This window comes from Pelophylax lessonae (assembly GCF_965119305.1).
Source record: "Pelophylax lessonae genome assembly, chromosome: 3".
NCBI classification, from domain to species: Eukaryota; Metazoa; Chordata; class Amphibia; order Anura; family Ranidae; genus Pelophylax; species Pelophylax lessonae.
Window position 1 is genome coordinate 76014529 of NC_138770.1, and position 25185 is coordinate 76039713.

Consider the following 25185-nt stretch of genomic DNA (forward strand, 5'->3'; position numbering starts at 1 on the left):
ATCTCTTGTTTTCTGTCCACAGTATCTTACCGTCTCTTGTATCATGTCTGCTGTCTCTGATCATCTCTTGTATCATGTCGGCAGTCTCTGACCATCTCTTTTATCATGTCGGCAGTCTCTTACCATCTCTTTTATCATGTCTGCAGTATCTGACCATCTCTTGTACAATTTCTGCAGTCTCTGACCATCTCTTGTATCATGTCTGCAGTCTCTGACCATCTCTTGTATCATGTCTGCAGTCTCTGACCATCTCTTGTATCCTGCCCGCAATCTCTGACCATCTCTTGTATCCTGTCCTCAGTCTCTGACCATCTCTTGTATCATGTCTGCAGCCTCGGACCATCTCTTGTATCATGTCTGCAGCCTCGGACCATCTCTTGTATCATGTCCACAGTCTAAGGTCTTCTCTTGTATCCTATCCGCAGTATCTTACCGTATCTTGTATACTGTCTGCAGTCACTGACTATCTCTTGTATCATGTCCGCAGTCTCTGTCCATCTCTTGTATCATGTCTGCAGTCACCAACGGTCTCTTTTAACATGACTGCATTCTCTGACCATCTCTTGTATTATTTCCACAGTCTCTGACCATCTATTGTATCATGTCCACAGTCTCCAACTGCCTCTTGTGTCCTGTCTGCAGTCTCTGACCATCTCTTGTATCATGTCCGCAGTCTTTGATAACCTCTTGTATCATATCTGCAGTCTCTGACCATCTCTTGTATCATGTCTGCAGCCTCAGACCATCTCTTGTATCCTTACACAGTCTCAGATCCTCTCTTGTATCCTGTCCGCAGTATCTTACCGTATCTTGTATACTGTCTGCAGTCTCTGACTATCTCTTGTATCATGTCCGCAGTCTCTGACCATCTCTTGTATTACGTCTGCAGTCACCAACTGTCTCTTTTATCATGACTGCATTCTCTGGCCATCTCTTGCATTATTTCCGCAGTCTCTGACCATCTATTGTATCATGTAAAAAAGTAAATAACCTTGCGCTTATGGTAAATTAATGTGCATAAATTTAAATGAATGTATAAATATGAGCGTGTAGCTGCTGCTGAAGAATAAAGTGCTAGTGCCTTTAAATTGATGAGAAGAAAATGATTCAGCGCTGCTACTGATAGTGCAGTTATCCAAACTGCAAATGTGCAAATAAGCAAATGTGCAAACAAACTGCAATAAATTATAACAGCAATACTCTCCTTTTTATATTCGTGCAATAAATTAAAAGTCCAATGAATCAATAAATATGAATATAAATATAGTGTACATTCAGTGCAAAAATAAATATGAATATAAATATAGTGTCCATTCAGTGCAAAATTAAAAGAAGTGCTTCTGTGCTCCTTCTAGAGATAAAGTGCCAGGTGCTCCCCCTGTGGTTCCCTACTTACCACAAGACGCTAATAAGCTGGCAGTGAACATATATCCTTATGTGTAATCACAGCTCCTTGGGAACACAGCATTGGGTATCCAGTCAGTTGGAGAGATCCTTATAAGTGGCCATTCTTAGATCCAGAGTGCCCTCATAAAAATAGAATGCCATCCATGGTGAAGTATGTACAGATAATACATTTATTTAGATGAAGAAACCTACTTACAATGTATAAAAGACAGACAGAGCATGGCGCAGCGTGCGCTCCACCGGCTGGAAGTGACGTAGTTCGTGACCAGGTACGCTCAGCCAATCGCTAGACGCGTTTCGCTTTCCAATCAGGGCGTCTTCTGTAGCTCGGGGGTAGCCGATCCCCCGCTGAGCAGGAGGATGACCGCTGTTCTCTGCGCTGTGTGCGGAGACACAGCTGTCAGGTCCCCATGCAACTCTATGGGGGAATCGGATGGGAACGGACCGTCGGTCCGTTCTCATCCGATCCCATCTGATCCGATCCGCTGGACGGATGGAAAATAGGGTTTCCATCCGTCTGGATTTGACAGATCGGATCGGATGTCAGCGGACATGTCTCCGCTGACATCCAATGCCCCATAGACATGCATGGGGTGACCGTTCAGATCCGCCAAAAAAACTGACAGGCGGATCTGAATGGTCCGCCTGTGTGAAAGGGGCCTTATTGTCAAAGCTTAATTGAACAAACTCAAGTTAGACGCTGATTGGCTACCATGCACAGCTGAACCAGATTCTGTGTGCTCCAGGTTTAGTAAATCTCCCCCACTATCTTCAGGAGTCCTAAGGGCTCTTTCACACAGTCCGTCCGTCGGATGAACTCAGTTTATCTTAGTGGGGGATTGGTCCGTCGATCCCCCGCTGAGCAGGAGGATGGCAGCTGTTCTCCACGCTGTGTGCGGAGACACAACTGTCAGGTCCCCATGCATCTCTATGGGGGAATCGGATGGGAATGAACCGTCGTTCTGTTCTCATCCAATCCGATCCGCTGGATGGATGGAAAATAGGGTTTCCATCCGTCCAGATTTGACGGATCGGATGTCAGAGGACATGTCTCCGCTGACATCCGATGCCCCATAGACATGCATGGGGTGACCGCTCAGATCCGCCAAAAAACGGACAGGCGGATCTGAGCGGTCCGCCTGTGTGAAAGGGGCCTTAGTCCAATCAATAAGTACCAAAAGACTGCATGTGGCTCCCGGCTCACAAGTTGGGTACAGAGGCCCTATATAATCACAAACAACTGGATAGGTGATCATCCTCTAATGTCTGTAGGCCCGGTCTCCCCTCTCCCACAATGAAATGCCACAGCCTCTGTGACCTCAACAGATGTTCACAATAACAGCCAAGAGGCAATAAACGTAGTTCCTGGTCATGTGATCTACTTAACATCTGCTAGTCAACAAACACCTTCCCGTGAGCTTAGTTATATCTGTACACACACATAACTGCAGATACAATTCAGTGAATATTCAGTCTCAGAGAGAGCAGACACACAGCAGTATATACTTAGTCAAAGTCTACAGGCATGGGGCAGGAGATTGTCAAAGACTTTAGCCAAAATACAGCAGATGGTCAGAGATTGGGGGCATAATACAAGAGATGGTAGGAGACTGTGGACATGATACAGGAGACGGTCAGAGACTCCAGACAGGATATAAGACATGGTCAGAGTCTGCAGATAGGATACAAGACATGGTCAGAGACTGCAGGCATGATACATGAGAAGGACAGAGACTGTGGACATGATACAGGAGACGGTCAGAGATTGCAGACAGGATACAAGACATGGTCAGAGACTGCAGATAGGAACAAGAGATGGTCAGAGACTGCAGGCATGATACATGAGAAGGACAGATCTGCCTGTTTTTGGCGGATCTGAACGGATGCCCCATGCATCTCTATGGAGACATGTCCGCTGACATCCGATCCGATCCGTCAAATCTGGAAACCCTATTTTCCATCCGTCCATCAGATGGGATGGGATCGGATGAGAATGGACAAGACGGTCTGTTCCCATCTGATTCCCCCATAGAGAACAGCGGTACCTGACAGCTCTGTCTCTGCACACAGCTGCCATCCGCCTGCTCAGCGGGGGATCGGTGGATGCCACTCGGCTGTCATTCCAAGGAGCGGGAGGGGACCCCCAGATCCCTCCACCACAGTACCTGTAGACATTAAAAAAAAAAAAATTTGAATGTCCAAAAATATTAGCCGATACCTATATCCGATGACCAAAAAATCGGTATCGACCGATCATTTATATATATATATACACACACACAGTTGGGCAAAAAAGTGTTTAGTCAGCCACCAATTGTGCAAGTTCTCCCACTTAAAAAGATGAGAGAGAGGCCTGTCATTTTGATCATAGGTACACTTCAACTATGAGAGACAGAATGGGGGGAAAGAATCCAGGAAATAACATTGTAGGATTTCTAATGAATTAATTGGTAAATTGCTCGGTAAAATAAGTATTTGGTGCCTACAAACAAACAAGATTTCCGGCTCTCACAGACCTGTTATGCCCCGTACACACATGCAGATTATCTGAAGACTTTTGTCTGTAGACTTACCAAAACCATATAATATGAGGTCAAACCTAAACACTTTCAATTTGTATGCAATCCGGCAGGCCCTTGCACTACATAGAAAAGGTAAATCTGAAGACAAAAGTCTTCAGATAATCTGCACGTGTGTACGGGGCATAACTTCTTCTTTAAGAGGCTCCTCTGTCCTCCACTCGTTGCCTGTATTAATGGCACCTGTTTGAACTTATCAGTATAAAAGACCCCTGTCCACAACCTCAAACAGTCACACTCCAAACTCCACTATGGCCAAGACCAAAGATCTGTTGAAGGACACCAGAAACAAAATTGTAGACCTGCACCAGGCTGGGAAGACTGAATCTGCAATAGGCAAGCAGCTTGGTGTGAAGAAATCAACTGTGGGAGCAGTTATTAGAAAATGGAAGACATACAAGACTACTGATAATCTCCCTCGATCTGGGGCTCCATGCAAGATCTCACCTGGGGTCAAAATAATCACAAGAGCGGTGAGCAAAAATCCCAGAACAACAAGGGGGACCTAGTGAATGACCTGCAGAGAGCTGGGACCAAAGTAACAAAGGCTACCATCAGTGACACACTACGCCGCCAGGGACTCAAATCCTGCAGTGCCAGACGTGTCCCCCTGCTTAAGCCAGTACATCTCCGGGCCCATCCGAAGTTTACTAGAGAGAATTTGGATGATTCAGAAGAGGATTGGGAGAATGTCATATGCTCAGATGAAACCAAAGTAGAACTTTTTGGTAAAAACTCAACTCGTCGTGTTTGGAGGAGAAAGAATGCTGAGTTGCATCCAAAGAACACCATACCTACTGTGAAGCATGGGGGTGGAAACATCATGCTTTGGGGCTGTTTTTCTGCAAAGGGACCAGGATGACTGATCCGTGCAAAGGAAAGAATGAATGGGGACATGTATCGTGAGATTTTGAGTGAAAACCTCCTTCCATCAGCAAGGGCATTGAATATGAAACGTGGCCGGGTCTTTCAGCATGACAATGATCCCAAACACACCACACGGGCAACGAAGTAGTGGCTTCGTAAGAAGCATTTCAAGGTCCTGGAGTGGCCTAGCCAGTCTCCAGATCTCAACTCCATAGAAAACCTTTGGAGGGAGTTGAAAGTCCGTGTTGCCCAGTGACAGCCCCAAAACATCACTGCTCTAGAGGAGATCTGCTTGGAGGAATGGGCCAAAATACCAGCAACAGTGTGTGAAAAGCTTGTGAAGACTTACAGAAAACGTTTGACCTCTGTCATTGCCAACAAAGAGTATATAACAAAGTATTGAGATGAACTTTTGTTATTGACCAAATACTTATTTTCCACCATAATATGCAAATAAATTCTTTAAAAATCAGACAATGTGATTTTCTGGATTCTTTTTCTCATTCTGTCTCTCATAGTTGAGGTGTACCTATGATGAAAATTACAGGCCTCTCTCTTTTTTTTAAGTGGGAGAACTTGCACAATTGGTGGCTGACTTTTTTGCCCAACTGTATATATACAGTGTGTGTGTGTGTATACAGTATCTTACAAAAGTGAGTACACCCCTCACATTTTTGTAAATATTTTATTCTATCTTTTCATGTGACAACACTGAAGAAATGACACTTTGCTACAATGTAAAGTAGTGAGTGTACAGCTTGTATAACAGTGTACATTTGCTGTCCCCTCAAAATAACTCAACACACAGCCAATAATGTCTAAACTGCTGGCAACAAAAGTGAGTACACCCCTAAGTGAAAATGTCCAAATTTGGCCTAAAGTGTCAATATTTTGTGTTGCCACCATTATTTTCCAGCACTGCCTTAACCATCTTGGACATGGAGTTTCCCAGAACTTCACAGGTTGCTATTGGAGTGTTCTTCCCCTCCTCCATGACATCACGGAGCTGGTGGATGTTAGAGACCTTGTGCTCCTCCACCTTCCGTTTGAGGATGCCCCACAAATGCTCTATAGGGTTTAGGTCTGGAAACATGCTTGGCCAGTCCATCACCTTTACCCTCAGCTTCTTTAGCAAGGCAGTGGTCGTCTTGGAGGTTACATGAAAAGATATAAAAAAATATTTACAAAATGTGAGGGGTGTACTCACTTTTGTGAGATACTGTGTGTGTGTGTGTATATATATCTATCTATATATATATATATATAGATATATATATATACAGTATATACAGTGCCTTGCGAAATTATTCGGCCCCCTTGAACTTTTCGACCTTTTGCCACAATTCAGGCTTCAAACATAAAGATATAAAACTGTAATTTTTTGTGAAGAATCAACAACAAGTGGGACACAATCATGAAGTGGAACGAAATTTATTGGATATTTCAAACTTTTTTAACAAATAAAAAACTGAAAAATTGGGCGTACAAAATTATTCAGCCCCCTTAAGTTAAGACTTTGTAGTGCCACCTTTTGCTGCGATTACAGCTGTAAGTCGCTTGGGGTATGTCTCTATCAGTTTTGCACATCGAGAGACTGAAATTTTTGCCCATTCCTACTTGCAAAACAGCTCAAGCTCAGTGAGGTTGGATGGAGAGCGTTTGTGAACAGCAGTTTTCAGTTCTTTCCACAGATTCTCGATTGGATTCAGGTCAGGACTTTGACTTGGCCATTCTAACACCTGGATATGTTTATTTGTGAACCATTCCATTGTAGATTTTGTTTTATGTTTTGGATCATTGTCTTGTTGGAAGACAAATCTCCGTCCCAGTCTCAGGTCTTTTGCAGACTCCATCAGGTTTTCTTCCAGAATGGTCCTGTATTTGGCTCCATCCATCTTCCCATCAATTTTAACCATCTTCCCTGTCCCTGCTGAAGAAAAGCAGGCCCAAACCATGATGCTGCCACCACCATGTTTGACAGTGGGGATGGTGTGTTCAGGGTGATGAGCTGTGTTGCTTTAACGCAAAACATAACGTTTTGCATTGTTGCCAAAAAGTTTGATTTTGGTTTCATCTGACCAGAGCACCTTCTTCCACATGTTTGGTGTCTCCCAGGTGGCTTGTGCAAACTTTAAACGACACTTTTTATGGATATCTTTAAGAAATGGCTTTCTTCTTGCCACTCTTCCATAAAGGCCAGATTTGTGCAGTATACGACTGATTGTTGTCCTATGGACAGAGTCTCCCACCTCAGCTGTAGATCTCTGCAGTTCATCCAGAGTGATCATGGGCCTCTTGGCTGCATCTCTGATCAGTCTTCTCCTCGTATGAGCTGAAAGTTTAGAGGGACGGCCAGGTCTTCGTAGATTTGCAGTGGTCTGATACGACTTCCATTTCAATATTATCGCTTGCACAGTGCTCCTTGGGATGTTTAAAGCTTGGGAAATATTTTTGTATCCAAATCCAGCTTTAAACTTCTCCACAACAGTATCTCGGCCCTGCCTGGTGTGTTCCTTGTTCTTCATGATGCTCTCTGCGCTTTAAACGGACCTCTGAGACTATCACAGTGCAGGTGCATTTATACGGAGACTTGATTACACACAAGTGGATTCTATTTATCATCATAAGTCATTTAGGTCAACATTGGATCATTCAGAGATCCTCACTGAACTTCTGGAGAGAGTTTGCTGCACTGAAAGTAAAGGGGCTGAATAATTTTGCACGCCCAATTTTTCGGTTTTTTATTTGTTAAAAAAATTTGAAATATCCAATAAATTTTGTTCCACTTCATGATTGTGTCCCACTTGTTGTTGATTCTTCAAAGAAATATGAGTTTTATATCTTTATGTTTGAAGCCTGAAATGTGGAAAAAGGTCGAAAAGTTCAGGGGGGCCGAATACTTTCGCAAGGCACTGTGTGTGTGTGTATATATATATATATATATATATATAATATATGTGTGTGTGTGTGTGTATATATATATATATATATATATATATATATATATATATATATATATATATATATATATATTATATAGCATTTAAATAAATTAGAAATACTTTTTCCTTTTTTCTTTTTTTTTTATCGGTGGTCACATAACCCCTGTTCTTAGCTTTAAGGGGGCTTAGAGAGATGGGGATGGAGACTGCAGGGGACGTGTAAGCAGGAGGCAGAGAAACAGCAGAACACTGATCTTCCTAGAGAAGAGCTGAGCTGGGGGGGCATGTCAGAATATTTCAGACCACTGGAGTAAAGGCAGACTGTCCTCCCAAGTAGGACGCAAATGCTACATTAACATGGGGTGTGCAAAAACGTAGCCTGTGGAGGCCCATTTACCTGTATGAAGATGCGCAGGTGTTCTCTGCATCCCTGTACAGAAAATCCCATTGCTATCAATTGGGACGCAGCGGCTGTACGGACACAGCTGTTGCTCCAAACGTGACATCCAGACATCCATGCAGGTGCATGACCCCGAACGCATCCTTAACTTTATACAAGTAAATGGTAACACGGACACATCAGGAATATAGAACGTTGGGGCAACATACACTTTTTAATAATGCTGATCCTGCAGTTACAGCGTTGCATCATTTGTCATTTAAATGACTGCTCCCTGATCTTCCCAGAAAAGAGCTGGGGGGGTGCATGTCAGAAAATGTCAGACCACTGGAGTACAGGCAGACTGTCCTCCCAAGTAGGACACAGGGGCCACATAAACATGGGGCGTACATCAACATATGCCTGTGGAGGCCTGTTTATCTGTATGGATATGCACCGGTGTTCTCTGCATCCCTATAAAGTCCCATTGCTATCAATTGGGACTCATCGGCTGCAAGGGCACAGCTGTTGCTCCAAATGTGACATCCCATGCAGATGCATGACCCCAAACACATCCTCAACTTTATACAAGTACCGTAAATGGTAACACAGACACATCAGGAATATGGAAGGTTGGGGCAACATACACTTTTTAATAATGCCGATCCCGCAGTGACAGCATTGCCTGGTTTGTCATTTAAATGACTGCTCCCTGCTGATTATGGCTAACCTCTGTCCTTTTTATATTTCTCTGGCATGTGGCCTTTTCCTTCATAAACAATGTGTAGAAAATCTTGTAACCTTCAGGGGTCTGTTAGCTGTGCCCTCTGGGGTAGAATGGTGAGGCTCTCTCTACACAGAACATCCCCGAAGGTCCAGATATTTCTGGAAAGAGCCAATTATCCTGAAGATTTCTGCACTTAGGGACCATAGAAAAACCTTTAAAGCCCAGAAGTGCTGCTAATTACGGATTCTCTGCAATCCCTACTATCTGTATGTGCATGGATATAATAAGACAGGATTTATATATACTGTATATATAAAGTGTGGCAGTGCGTGATTTCTTCTGAAATACCACATTTGCTTAGTTTGGACTTTGTTTATCAGTGTTTGAAAGATAGTTAAAGGCCATAGAGTTTGTACAAAAAAAAAAAAAAAAAAAGGGAAAAGAATAGGGAGCCGTGTGATGTCCTGAATCATACATTACACTGCCCCAGTTGGGAATGGACAGCTGCCGGGACGGTAAAGTGCTCCAGCAGCTCAGCAGCTCTCCATTCTTGTGTGAATTAACCCTATTAAAATGTTACTAGTTTAAAGAGTGTAACGGAACCGCCGACCCACACTGTGTTTGTGGTCTTCCATCAGTATACGGCTTCCTTACAGTCATGAACATATATACCAGATTTTCCCAGCTGCCCTCATACAAAGCAGCCAACAACTTAGCTTGTACAAGTTAAGGAACCTTCTCCTTTATTGAACAGTTTCACACTCAATTTATACAAACATGAGCACACCCCCCTCCTGATCAAATTACCACATACAGGTCAGGGGTTGCCTGATTACATTATCATATTCAGGTGAAATTGTATACAGAAATACCGGAACTAATTATCTAGCTGTCTGGACAGAATTACATTAAAGTACAATATAGATTAGCATAAGTGTAAACACAGAGCCCATTTGAAGCAATACAAACATTAAGTATCTGTCTTTCAAGCCCAGTGACGGGGAGTACCGTCACAAAGAGGAATTACAATTATTTTTTCAAAAAATATTACAAGTAAAAAAATTGTTCCTGCACTACTTTTTGGTGATTTTGGGTGTAACTTGCTTAGATATCTGTGCATGAAGCCACTCAGATGTCTTCCAAGTCGCACTGACATGCAGCTTTGAAATTGTACAATTTCAGCCTGGGTTCAAAGTAATGCGAACACAGACATCGCATGTGATTAGCACTGCATTGCTGTGCAGATCATATGCGATGTCTGTGTGATGCAAATTCAGCCATAGAGTTTGTATGACTGAACTCGGATCCCATTTGCACAAAAATGCTGCAGGAACTTTTTTTCTCCCTGCACTGGAATCGGATCGCATAGTTGTTCACACCCATGCAATCTGATTCCTGTCCGAATTCACAGTTCGCACTGCGATCTGCGAACCGGTCTGGGGGTGTCATTACCTTTGTGTTGACACCCGCAGCTGTTCGCAGAGGGCAGTGTGAACTGCCTGTCGGGGAGATGCGATGCTCAAACGCGAACTAGAATCGTGCTGGTTCCCGCATGGCATTTTGGTGAACCCAGGCTTAGATGAAGTTGCACGATTTCAAAGTTGCAGTCAATGGGAACAAGGGCTAAACATGTGCTTTGCCTGTGTTATGGCTGTCCCTGCCTGTCTCACAGAAGATCCGCCTGCAGGCGGGTCTTCTCTCCGTTTACCGGACGATCGAGGGAGGAAGGCAGCAATCGCCGTGGCCCGCCTCCCGCTGTGTCTAAAGACAGTGGTAGCGTGTGCCACCGGAATCACATGCACTCCAGTCACGTAGTACTACATGACTGGACGCAGGGGAGCCGCACTGCCGTAGTAATATTACTGTGGGCAGTCGGCAAGCAGTTAATTTGACATTGAGGAAAGACCTATAATTGTGGAAACCTTCCATTAAATGGAGATTGCATACCACTCACCTGATCTCTCGAACGGCAGGCTCTCTGATCGGCTACCGCTGGAGAGAATGCTGGTCCGGATTAATGGCAGTGCAATGCGAACTCCACCGCGCAAATGTATATCAGCCAGCCGGGGCCCTGGTATTCACTGGTGGAGATATGTTTGTGATGTGAAATTATTATCGTTTTGATAAATATTTGCCCTTTTACTGGAATAATAATGGCTGGTAGCTTTCTATTATGCTTGATCCGCATGATTGAAAAACTGCTGCTATTTTCCTTTGCAGATATCGTCCCATTTACTGGAATAGTAGCATAATCACTATCAAATATGTTTTTTATTAACTATATTCTATAGGATTCAGTCTAACAGGTTATGACGGGTGTGCATGCTTGTGAATTGGCATGGCCGTGTCCATGGGAATCCATGATAGTGTTTGGCAGCCATTTTTAGTTATTGTTTCGCTTTCACTTGACAGTTGGAATCTCATGCACACGGTCTGGTTTCCTTATAAACATACACTCCCCTTTCCTATTGTACTTTTGAAAGTATACATGTCTGTGATTGGTTGTGTTGATGCCACCTCCCATGTAAACCCCTTTTGTTCTCTGACTATAAAATAAACTAGAGTGCTGCCTTAACCAGTTTACGACCGCACGCCGCAGATGTACTGCGGCAGGCAGCCTCTCCCAGGCAATTCGCTGTACATGTATGGTGCTCGCCCTCGGGAGTCCAGGGGGCGAGCACGCGCCGCCGCCGGCGCTCTCCCGCCCCCCGCTTATCAGCCGGGAAGCCGATGCGTGTGTCACGCCTGACACCCGCGATCGTTCCCTGCTGAGAGAGAAGGACGGTCGGCTGTTGTAAACAGGTCCTCCTACCTGGGATGATCGCAGAGCTTATGTGATCCTTCTATATTGGATTACATGTCTCTATGGTCATCTCAGAAGCTATGCCCCCCCCACAGTTAGAATCACTCCCCTAGGCTCACATTTAACCCCTTGATCACCCACAGGGTTAACCCCTTCCAATGGCATTATTACAGTAACAGTGCATATTTTTAGCACTGATTACTGTAGTAATGTCACTTGTCCCCCCAAAAGTGTCAAAAATGTCAGTTAGGGGTCCGATCTGCGTGTGTCACGCCTGACACCCGCAATCGTTCCCTGCTGAGAGAGAAGGACGGTCGGCTGTTGTAAACACAGCCGACCGTCCTCCTACCTGGGATGATCGCAGAGCTTATGTGATCCTTCTATATTGGATTACATGTCTCTATGGTCATCTCAGAAGCTACGCCCCCCCACAGTTAGAATCACTCCCCTAGGCTCACATTTAACCCCTTGATCACCCACAGGGTTAACCCCTTCCCTGCCAATGGCATTATTACAGTAACAGTGCATATTTTTAGCACTGATTACTGTAGTAATGTCACTTGTCCCCCCAAAAGTGTCAAAAATGTCAGTTAGGGGTCCGATCTGCGTGTGTCACGCCTGACACCCGCAATCGTTCCCTGCTGAGAGAGAAGGACGGTCGGCTGTTGTAAACACAGCCGACCGTCCTCCTACCTGGGATGATCGCAGAGCTTATGTGATCCTTCTATATTGGATTACATGTCTCTATGGTCATCTCAGAAGCTACGCCCCCCCCACAGTTAGAATCACTCCCCTAGGCTCACATTTAACCCCTTGATCACCCACAGGGTTAACCCCTTCCCTTCCAATGGCATTATTACAGTAACCGTGCATATTTTTAGCACTGATTACTGTAGTAATGTCACTTGTCCCCCCAAAAGTTTCAAAAATGTCAGTTAGGGGTCCGATCTGTCTGCCGCAATGTCGCAGTCCCGCAAAAAATCGCAGATCGCCGCCATTACTAGTAAAAAAACAATAAAAATTACATAAATCTTTCCCGTAGTTAGTAGACGCGATAACTTTTGCGCAAGCCAATCAAAATACTCTTATTGCGATTTTTTTTTTTTTACCAAAAATATGTAGCAGAAAACAAATTGTCCTAAAATGTTAAAAAATTTGATTTTTAAATTTTATTTTTGGGAATGTCCTATAGCCGAATGGGAAAAATGTTGTTTTTTTTTTTCACAATTGCCGCATTTTTTTGTTTATAGCGCAAAAAATAAAAATCGCACAGGTGATCAAATACCACCAAAAGAAAGCTCTGTTTGTGAGAAAAAAAGGACGTAAATTTAATTTAAGTACAGCGTCGCACGACCGCGCAATTGTCCGTTAAAGTCACGCAGTGCCGAATCGCAAAATAGGGCCTGGTCAGGAAGGGGATAAAACCTTCCGGGGCTGAAGTGGTTAAAACAATATTCGCTGTGCATAGCGATTACCGGTAAACTAATACTGGGAGACATAATGGCAACTTAAATAAAACACTTCCTGAAAAATGTCCACGAAAATATTAATACAATTTCCACAACAGCCTGACATTTACTTGCAGCGCAGGCCCTGTGTGTTAGCTGTGCATGAATATTTAATACTTCCCTTTAGCGAGAAGCGGGAAGGATCAGCCCTGTTACACAACGCCCATCTTATCCATCAGGATGGAAAATCTATATTACCCCTGGAGAAATCCAATACATCCTGGTCCTCTGCTGATTATCCTATCATGGCACCAGGTTTGCTGGGAACTGGGTCATGTATGGATTCACTTTAAAACTGGAGGAATAGAAAAAGAATAGAAAGCAGGGTAAAAATTCTAGAAGACTGTGTATGCGGAGGGGTGTGTGTGCTGGCACGTGCGAGTGTGTGTTTTTTCTTTATGGGCAAAACTTTTATTTTCTTGTATAAATGGGACCATTGGTGTCCCAAAGACAGGCACTTGCAGTGGTGAATTGTCACACTGCTGGTAAAATGTCACAGGGGAATAAATACCGGTACTGAGAATTCTTGTCTTCTCCGCAGGTGTTGGAGAAATATCACAACACGCCTATGAGCCACAAAGAAATCCTTCAGGTGATCCAGAGAGAAGGACTGAAAGAGATCAGGTGAGTGGAGGACATGGACTGCACTCTCACAGGATTCTACTAATCTACAGACATCGGTCATTTACCACTTGCCGACCGCCGCATGACTATTTACTGCGGCGGTCAGCCCCTCACAGGCAAAGCGACATAGGGCTACGTCGCTAGCCTGTGAGGCTCTAGGGAGCGAGCGCGCGCCGCCAAAGGCGCGCTCCCGCTTGGTCACGGACCCCCCCCGCGCGTGTGCCCGGTGGACCCGATGTCCGCCGGGCACTCGCGATCGTCCATTACACCGGAAGAAAGGCAGGCGGCTAATGTAAACAAAGCCACCTGTCATTCTTCCCTGTGTAAGAATGGAGATCATACAGTTCTACTATGTAGGACCGTTGATCTCTGTTCTTACACATCAAGCCACAGCCAATCACAGTTAAAATCACGCCCCTAGGGACACACTTAACCCCTCCCTCTCAAAAAAAGTTAACCCCTTCACTGCCAGTGTCATTTTTACAGTAACAGTGCATATGTATAGCACTGATTACTGTAGTAATGTCACTGGTAACCCCAAAAGTGTCAAAAATGTCAGTCAAGGGTCCGATCTGTCCGCCGCCATTACTTAAAAAAAAAAAAACAACAAAAATGGCAAAAATCATTCCCTTAGTTAGTAAACGCAATAACTTTTGCGCAAACCAATCAAAATACGCTTTTTGCGATTTTTTTTTTTTTTTTTTTGTACCAAACATATGTAGCATAAAACAAATTGGCCAAAAATGTTAAAAAATTTTGATTTTTACATTTTTTTTGTTGGAATTTCACATAAAAAAATGTGAAAAATATTGTTATTTTTCAAAATTGACGCTCTTTTTTTGTTGATAGCGCATGATCAAAAAATTGCACAGGTGATCAAATACCACCAAAAGAAAGCTCTGTTTGTGGGAAAAAAAGGACGTCAATTTCATTTGGGTACAGCATCGCACGACCGCGCAATTGTCCGTTAAACTCATGCAGTGCCGAATCGCAAAATAGGGCCTGGTCAGGAAGGGGGTAAAATCTTCCGGGGCTTAAGTGGTTAAAGGTCCTTTCACACGGGCTTTCCGCCCTGTGGACTCCATATTTGCTCAGTGGGGATCGATCCGCCGATCCCCGCTCAACAGGTGGATTTCAGGTCCGTCTCTGCTTACTTTGCAGAGACAGACCTGTCAGATCTCCGCTCTCCTCTATGGGAGATCGGATGAAAACGGACTGCCTGTCCATTTCATCCAATCCGAGCCTCGATGGGCTGCAGCTTGTCATGCGACTGTGTCTAAAGTCGCATAACAAGTTGCACAAGTGTGAAGGGAGCCTTACTCTACTAGAAAAAAAGGTATTTCTGTGCCTGCGTCCCTGTTTGAAAGTTCCCCTCACTTCCTGTCTGTTAAAACACATACAGTTGTGCTCATAAGTTTACATTCCCTGGCAGAATTTATGATTTATTGGCCATTTTTCAGAGAGTATGAATGATAACACAAAAATCTTTCTTTCACTCGTGGTTAGCGTTTGGCTGAAGCCATTTATTAGCAATCAACTGTGTTTACTCTTTTTAAATCATAATGACAACAGAAACTACCCAAATGATCCTGATCAAAAGTTTACACACCCTGGTGATTTTGGCCTGATAACATGCACACAAGTTGACACAAAGGGGTTTGAATGGCTATTAAAGGTAACCACCCTCAGCTGTGATCTGTTTGCTTGTAATTAGTGTGTGTGTATAAAAGGTCAATGAGTTTCTGGACTCCTGACAGACCCTTGCATCTTTCATCCAGTGCTGCACTGACGTTTCTGGATTCTGAGTCATGGGGAAAGCAAAAGAATTGTCAAAGGATCTGCGGGAAAAGGTAGTTGAACTGTATAAAACAGGAAAAGGATACAAAAAGATATCCAAGGAATTGAGAAAGCCAATCAGCAATGTTCAAACTCTAATAAATAAGTGGGAAATGAGGGGTTGAAATCAAGCCAAGGTCCGGTAGACCAACTAAAATTTCACCCACAACTGCCAGGAAAATTGTTCGGGATGCAAAGAAAAACCCACAAATAACTTCACAGGACTCTCTGAAAACATGTGGTGTGGCTGTTTCAAGATGCACAATAAGGAGGCACTTGAAGAAAGATGGGCTGCATGGTCGAGTTACCAGAAGAAAGCCATTACTACGCAAATGCCACAAAGTATCCCGCTTACAATACGCCAAACAGCACAGAGACAAGCCTCAAACCTTCTGCCACAAAGTCATTTGGAGTGACGAGACCAAAATTGAGCTTTTTGGCCTCAACCATAAACGCTACATTTGGAGAGGAGCCAACAAGGCCTATGATGAAAGGTACACCATTCCTACTGTGAAACACGGAGGTGGATCACTGATGTTTTGGGGATGTGTGAGCTACAAAGGCACAGGAAATTTGGTCAGAATTAATGGCAAGATGAATGCAGTATGTTATCAATAAATACTGGAGGAAAATTTGCATTCATCAGCTCGGAAGCTGCGCATGGGACGTACTTGGACATTCCAACATGACAATGATCCTAAACACAAGACCAAGTCGAACTGTCATTGGCTACAGCAGAATAAAGTGAAGGTTCTGGAGTGACATCTCTGTGTCCTGACCTCAACATCATTGAGCCACTCTGGGGAGATCTCAAACGTACAGTTCATGCAAGACAGCCCAAGAATTTACAGGAACTGGAGGCTTTTTGCCAGGAAGAATGGGCAACTTTACCATCTGAGAAGATGAAGAGCCTCGTCCACAAATATCACTAAATACTTCAAGCTGTCATTGATGTTAAAGGGGGCAATACATGGTATTAAGAACTGGGGTATGTAAACTTGTGATCAGGATCATTTGGGTAGTTTTTGTTGTCATTATGATTTAAAAAGAGTAAACACAGTTGACTGATAATAAATGGCTTCAGCCAAACACTAACCATTAGACCGCATTCATACTAGTCCGACTTGGACCGCGACTTGTCAGCCTGACAAGTCGCGGTCTGTCACGCTCCCATTGTGCGGTACAGAAGCCGTTCTAATAGGAATGACACAAGTCGCTCCGACTTAGAAAAAGGGTCCTGTACTACTTCGGGGCGACCTGGAGGCGACTTGCATAGACATTCATTTTATGAAGTCAGTGCAAGTCGCGCCGAAGTCGCGCTGCACGCGACTTCACAGGTCGCCCCCTAAGTCGGAGCGACGTAGTGTGAACCGAGACTTAGTGAAAGAAAGATTTTTGTGTTATCATTCATATTCTTGGAAAAATGGCCAAGAAATCACACATTCTGCCAGGGTATGTAAACTTATGAGCACAACTAAATGCCAGCTGTTTTCCCTGGACAGTCCTGCACCTTGGACCTCAGTCCTGATGATGCTAGGTCCCGGGCCATGTCTCAGGATTAGTATTACTTTATTTTAAGGCATCATGTAGACAGTTGTTGACACTCGTCCTGCAAGTAGGCTACGTTTGTTATTGCACCTGCATCTTCCCAGAGCTGTGTGCAGGCAGCCTATAGACGGACACAGTTGGACACAGCAGCATATTAAAACTTGACACGTGTGTAGGAGCGGGTGCATAGATCTGAACACACACTGTCTGCGTTTGGATCCATGCAGTTGCTCCTGCATGCATGCAGCCGTGTCCTTGCAATAGCTGCATCTGCATCCACCTCCACCTCTATAGGCTGCCTGCCTACCGCTCAAGGCGGGTGCAGGCGTAAAACACAAATGTAGCCTGCATACACAACAAATGTCAATGCCTGTTTCAGTGAAGTTTAATTACTGCACAAGTGCCTAGGCAAGAAATGTGGAAGTGTTGCTTTGCATCATAAAAAAAATCTCTTAATAAAAATGATATCCGATTGTGAGAGAGGGTTGGGGGGAGGAGGCAGAGCAATATGACACTTTGTTTAGGGTAAAGGTCCGCTTTAATGATTAGAAAAAAGCCTGCTTAGCTGTTCTACAGAAAATGTATCTCTAAGCTCCCGTGGTGTCCAGTCATGTGACCATATGCCTAGGCATTTAAAAATGTGATCTCAGGGGCACAGAGAATCAACGTTAAGATGAACGCTGACGCCCTTCCCCTAAGATCATAAGACTGAGTGCCTAGGCATTAGGTGATGTGACTGGCATCCATGGGAATCTACATGACTGGCACCCATGGGAATCTACGTGACTGGCATCCATGGGAATCTACATGACTGGCACCCATGGGAATCTACGTGACTGGCATCCATGGGAATCTACATCAATGTTTTCTACAGGGCAGGGCTATTGATCTTTGCTTATCTGCCACAGCTCATAATGACAAAGTGTACTTTGCAATGCACATATATACTTACCGGACACTTTATTAGGTACACATGTTCAATTGCTTGGTAACGCAAATTGATTATCAGCCAATTACCTGGCAGCAACTCAATGCATTTAGGCATCCAGTCGTGGTTCAAACTGAGCATCAGAATGGGGAAGAAAGAGGATTTAAGTGATTTTGAACATGGCATGGTTGTTGGTGCCAGACGGGCCGGTCTAAGTGTCGGTTTCCACTAGTGCGACTTGCTGTGCGACTTGACACATGTCAAGTCGCACAGCAAGTCAAAAGCCATTGATTTCAATTCGGCCCGTTTCAAAAGTAGTTTGTGCACTACTTTTGAGCCGGCTTCAGTGCAACTTCCCTCTATAATGAGGGACAAGTCGCACTGAAAGCCGCAGTTTACTTTCGCTACGAAGTTGCGCTAGAAGTAGCACGACTTCGTAGCCGTGGCAGTGGAAACGGAGCCTAAGTATTTCAAAAACTGCTGATCTACTGGGATTTTCACACACAACCATCTCTCGTGTTTACAGAGAACGGTGGGAAAAAGAGAAAATATCCAGTGAGTGGCAGTTGTGTGGACAAAAATGCCTTGTTATTGTCAATGGAGAATGGGCAGACTGGTTCCAGATGATAGAAAGAAAGGCATTAGTATTTCAAATAACCACTCGTTACAACCAAGGTATGCAGAATACCATCTCTGAACGCACAAGACATCGAACCTTGAAGCAGATGGGCTACAGCAGCAGGACACCAATCCGGGTGCCACTCCTGTCAGCTAAGAACAGGAAAATGAGGCTACAATTTGCACAGGCTCATCAGAATTGGTCAATAGAAGATTGGAAAAATGTTGCCTGGTCTCATAAGTCTCGATTTCAGCTGCGACATTCAGATGGTAGGGTCAGAATTTGACATAAACAACATGAAAGCATGGATCCATCCTGCCCTGTATCAACGGTTCAGGCTGGTGGTATAATTTTCTGGGGGATATTTTCTTGGCAGTATTGTTGCTGACTATGTCCATCCCTTTATGAGCACAGTGTCCCCATCTTCTGATGGCTCCTTCCAGCATGATAATGCACCATGTCACAAAGCTCCAATCATCTCAACACTGGTTTCTTCACCATGACAATGAGGTCACTGTACTCCAATGACCTCCACACTCACCAGATCTCATCCAATAGAACACCTGTGGTGGAACGGGAGATTCCTTCATGGATGTGCAGCCAACAAATCTGCAGCAACTGTGTGATGCTATCATGTCAATATGACCCAAAATCTCTGAGGAATGTTTCCAACACCTTGCTGAATCTATGCCGCAAAGAATTAAGGCAGTTCTGAAGACCAAAGGGGTTCCAACCCGGTACTAGCAAGGTGTATCTAATAAAGTTGCTGGTGACTGTATATTTTTTTAGTTCTGAGACATTTACTATCGATGTTTAGTCCAATCTTGTAGTCCACAGATAGTTTACGGGGATGCACTGACAATGAAAGGAAAAGCACCCTGAAATTGGGGCCCATTTATCCAGCCCAGTTCATTGTGATAATTGGCAGCTCTCTCGGATCAGTGGTGACATCTTGTAGGGTAACATATCTTGTGCTTATTTTCAGCGGCACCTCCCCTCTGGCCTGCCTCAATGCCATGCTGCATACCAACTCCCGGGGGGAAGAAGGCATGTTCTACAAAGTTCCTGGTCGAATGGGGGTCTACACATTGAAGGTAAGACCATTTATGATGCTATGGGATGAAACAGCGCTGAGAACAAAGTCAGCCTATTGATAACCTGTCCTGGTGGTTGTTAAAGAAGAACTTTTAAGCATACTGTATAAAGTATTAAACGAGGCATGGACTCCAGAGAGAGAGATATAATTTTGCCCCTGTACAAATCATTAGTAAGACCTCATCTGGAATATGCAGTTCAGTTTTGGGCACCAGTTCGCAAAAAGGATATCTGGGAACTGGAGAAAGTGCAGAGAAGGGCAACCAAACTGATAAAAGTCATGGAGGAGCTCAGCTATGAGAAAAGATTAGTGGAACTGAATGTATTCTCTTTTGAGAAGAGGAGATTAATGGGGTATATGATCAACATGTATAAATACATACGGGGTCCATATAGTGAACTTGGTGGAGAGTTATTCACTTTTGGGGAAAGGGGGGCACTCTTTACATCTGAAGGAAAATAGATTCAATCTCCACAAATGGAAAGGCCTCTTTACAGTAAGAGCTGTGAAAATGTAGAATAGACTCCTGGCCAGCTCAGTAGATTATTTAAAAAAAGAGCTGGATGCATTCCTAAATGCACAAACTATAACTGGATAGTAATATTTATAGGTAACAACCCCAGCAATTGTTGATCTAGGGAATATCTGATTGCTTCCAGGGGATAATGAAAGCATTTTTTCCACCACCAAAGCAATTTGGACCATGCTTTATAGGGGTTTTGTAACGTACCTGGTTGTAGACCCTGATGTGAAGAGGGGGCCGCTCTTACAGCTCCGGCTTAGGGGCTGCTGGTAGTGAGACAGTGGCGATGAGAGCAAGGTATGGTATGAGCACCTGTAATGTGTCCAGCAGACTGCGCAGGTAGGTAGTCGGTGCAACACCAATGATGAGATAGATTGCTGAACAGATTATAGCGTGCAGATGCAGCGGGATCAGGACTGGCAGACGGGTGGACCTTGGTTGGCAGATGACCGGTTGATGGTACAGAACAGGCTGGCAGGGACCAGGTAGGTAGCATACCGGTCAGGAAGCACTGGATGGACAGGATAAAGCAGGATGCGGAGTGGAGGCACGTCGGTCAGTAACAAATGGTCAAATTGGGCATTATTATACAGGGGATAAGGGGCAGGCATAAAAATAGTGAGGACACAGGCCAAGGTCAGCAGTGGTGGAGCAGGTCAGACAAATCAGAAAGCAAAATCCAGAGACAAGCCGAGGCTAGGGTAGGTAACGTTCATGCGTGGACAGAGTTAAACTGGGTCAGTAGCAGAGAGTCAAGCACAGGAACTGGTAACAGGATACATGAATGCTGTAGATCAGACAGCAATAAGCCAGTGCCACAGTCCCATTTAAATAGTCCCTTTGGCGGCAGTATTAGTGGCAGGCGCGCGCGCGCTCAAGCATGCACGTGCGCATCTGCACAGATACTTGATGACCTGTGCCTGCGCATGTGTATGCGTCTCTGAACATTGTCTGCACAATGGGCAATGTTTTTTTTTGCCTTCCTCTGGATCAAATGTGGGTAGAGAATTCTGCATATGGAGGTTTTTAACCACTTGAACTCTGCTCACATTGCTGCTACTGCAGCAGTGTGGCTCGTTATCGTCCAGCGACGTAGACCTACGTCGCTGGACTCCTCCCCCTATAGGCGGCGCTCGCGCGCCGCCGGAGGCGCGCTCCCGCTGTTTTCAGTCACAGCGGGAGTCGGGCCAGGGGAGGAGCGGCGGCGATCGCCGCTGCTCTTCCCCGATCGTCGGGGAATCGAGTGTGGAGATCTGCCCGCTGTGTGTAAACAAAGCGGGCGGATCTCCTAAGTGACAGGCAGGGACAGATAGCATGGTTCAGCATAGCTGAACATGCAATCTGTCCCTGACTCACTCAGTCACCTCCCCCCACACACGTCAGTAAGCACCAGGCATACATTAACCCCTCCCTCTCCAATAAAATTAACCCCTTCCCTGCCAGTGTCATTTTTACAGTAACAGTGCATATATATAGCACGGATTACTGCAGTAATGTCACTGGTACCCCCAAAAGTGTCAAAAATGTCAGTCAAGGGTCCGATCTGTCCGCCGCAATGTCGCAGTCCCGCAAAAAAAAATCGCAGATCGCCACCATTACTCGTTAAAAAAAAAAACACCAAAAATGACAGAAATCTTTCTCCTAGGTAGTAAACGCAATAACTTTTGCGCAAACCAATCAAAATACGCTTATTGTGATTTTTTTACCAAACATAGGTAGCAGAAAACAAATTGGCCAAAAATTAAAAAAAAATTAGATTTTTAAATTTTTTTGGGGGGGAATTTCATATAAAAAAATGTTAAAAATATTGTTATTTTTTCAAAATAAACGCTCTTTTTTTTGTTTATAGCACAAAAAGTAAAAATCGCACAGGTGATGAAATACCACCAAAAGAAAGCTCTGTTTGTGGGGAAAAAAAGGACGTAAATTTTGTTTGGTTACGGCCTTGCACGACCGCGCAATTGTCAGTTAAAGTCGCACAGTGCCGAATCGCAAAAAGTGGCCTGGACGTAAGACAGCAAAATCCTCCGCTGGTAAAGGGGTTAATTTTCTAGCTCAGGGTTCGTACGGTCATAAAAAATCTGGAAAAGTCATGGAATTTTAAAATGGCAATTTCCAGTCCTGGAAAAGTTTTGGAAAATTATTTAACCCACAAAGTTTTGGAAAAGTCATGGAAGTCTGTTTCACAATCACTGTATATTTGAATATGCAGAAAAGAGAGAAAGGCGCCACTCAGTGTAGCAGATGTAAATAATTTTATTGACACATATTAAAAACTTACATGGAGGTAAGCGTCTATCTTCATAGCTCGGCGTCCTTCTGGGTCCGCGGTGTTTCCGTCCCTGAGGCTGGCCAGCAGCTGAGAGATGACACTAGGGGAGAACCAATCAGGGGACTTAGATCGAGGCAGCGGTGAAGCGCATACCTCACTGGAGGGCTGCACAAACGTGATGACGCGGGGGGGGGGGGGGGGCGGTAACCAGTTTCGGAGCATGCGTGAACCGCTCCTTCTTCAAGCTGGATTACTACACAGACTGGAAAAGAAAATACACAAAGGACACCAAGATTTAAAAAGGAATGCATCTTATAACTGTAGCTCTTGTATTTAGATTGTGTTTGTTTAATCCAGAGTTCAGCTTTAGAGCCGGTTCACATTGCCGCGACTTGTCAGACGACTTGTCAGCCTGACAAGTCGCGCTCCCTCGCGGTCCATTGACCGCTACAGGACCCGTTCTAATAGGAGCGACACAAGTCACTCCGACTTAGAAAAATTGTCCTGTACTACTTCGGGGCGACCTCAGAGCGACTTGCATAGACTTCCATTATGTGAAGTCCCTGCAAGTCGCTCTGAAGTCGTGGTGCATGGTAATGCACAAGTCGCCCCCAAAGTCATGCAGTCGTGTCGCCCCAGTGTGAACCGACTCTTAAAGTACGCCTACATTGAACATAAACGTATAAAACCCCTTGCAGCATAAAATCTGTAGATAGACAGTAAGGCCCCTGGGAGCCCAGGGTGGGGTGGTGGGGCTGGGGTTGTTGTGCAGATTTCTTAAGAATCTATGGGGTTCTGTTGTATTGCTTCATGCCTGTAGCACCTGCTTTCTGGTCAGTGAGGATGAACAACACTCTAATGGACCAATAGAGAAATGATAGATGTTAGGAGAGGGTACACCAAAACTAACAGTTTCAAAAGAAAATTGAGATTTGCATACTAGAGCTCTGTGGTTTTCATGGCTCCTGAGCTCTGACCGCAATGTGTGCTGGAAAACAGAGCTGCCTACTGTACAGTTCTCTTGTTGGTTTTATTAATTTACATTTAAGACAGGTTAATTTTTAAAACAATCCAGAACTGGGAGAAATACTGTATGAAACCTGTCATTGCTGATCACTCCTTTTCAAAATACCTTTTCTCTTTCGTTCATTGACGGACACAGCTCATGATCTTCATGGCCATTGGGTTATACTGTCCCCAACAGGAGTAGGACACTAGGCAGAAAAATAATCTGGCTATGGCTATGGGAAGTCCCAGGGGGTATACTCCCTCCTCTGCTTTAGTTACTCCTGACAAGGCAGAATGAGGCCTAATTCCTTGCTGGGATCTCTGGTCCTGGCAATTTTTTCTTTTTAGATAGAAATTTTTCTCCTGGTATTTTTCCTGTGAGATCTGCAATCAACTGCCAGACTGGGCGATGGGCTGGATAATCCAGATCCAGTGGTCATCCCAGTCTGGCCAGCGAGCACACGCAGACCTCAGCTCCGCGCTAGGTCGGCCACGGCATAGCCCCACCGGATGGGGACTGGTCTGCGAGTTAAACGCCTCGCTAGGTCGCATATGACCGGGTCTCGGCCCGAGTCACAGCGTTCCTCCTGGCCGATAGCCCCCCATTTAGATGGAGAGGAGGTTCTGTCTAGAGGGATGCCCATCTGGTTCGTGGTATGGTTAGTAGATGTCCCCCCTTTCCCCCTGGAGGGTTTTGGGGTGGACGTGGGCCCCTCCTTGGAACATTCAGAACCCCGGGTTCCCCTCCTTCCCGTCAGGCACCCGCTTCATCTGGCCCCCCATCCAACCCCCTCCACTTATGTTGGGGCTATGTGGGTGGTCTGGTCCCCCTCCTGGGGTGGGGGCAGGGCGCTATGCTGGCGATGGGGGCCGGGGGGTGCTAGCAACCAGACGATCAGCTGTGAGGGGGGGTTGTACCTGGTGTAGGGGCTCCTCTCCAGGGCCCCTCCATCCTGCCTGGGCCTGTCCTTGAGGCCTAGGGATCCCTCCTGGGAGCCTTGTGGTGCCGAGCAGGACCACCATTTTGCTGTAGCCTGTGTGTTTGTATGCACAGTGGCCATGTTTGTGTAGTCCGGTAGCCATTTTGCGGTGGTTTGCCATTGAAAATAGCGGAAGCCATGACAGTGGAGCCCTGTGGGTGGCGATTTCGGCGGTGGGAGCCCCTCCTCATCCCCTGGTGCTGACTCCGGGATCTTTTCACTTCCTGATCGCCACAGGTGGAGTGCAGATTATCCTGGTGGCTGCAGGTGTCTTTTTCTGCTGGGTGGTGAGTCTGTTGGGGTTCTCTCCTTCTCTGCTGAGGATCGCTTTGTGCCTGGCGACCAGGTGATGCTTCCAGCGTGGTGGGGGTTGTCCCTTTGCAGTGTTTTACACTTTTGTGGGGGTCCCCCTGGTGACTCATGGAGTCTTTGGAGCACATCTCCCTACCTGATCCCCTCTCTGAGGCTGCGGGGGCCCTCCGGGTCCCAACCATCCATCAATGCACTGACGAGTCCTGGAGTCTTTTGTGTCTTAGGTG

The 25185-nt window shown here is 45.1% G+C and overlaps 1 protein-coding gene across 1 annotated transcript in view; it reads left to right on the forward strand.

Annotated features, from left to right (window-relative positions):
• Window positions 1-25185, forward strand: part of ASXL2 (ASXL transcriptional regulator 2) — a 145766-nt gene that overhangs the window by 12243 nt on the left and 108338 nt on the right. Inside the window, exons 2-3 of the mRNA XM_082249207.1 lie at window positions 13754-13836; window positions 19753-19861. Coding sequence (XP_082105333.1) covers window positions 13754-13836; window positions 19753-19861 — 192 coding nt within the window. The remainder of the gene's footprint in view (window positions 1-13753; window positions 13837-19752; window positions 19862-25185) is intronic.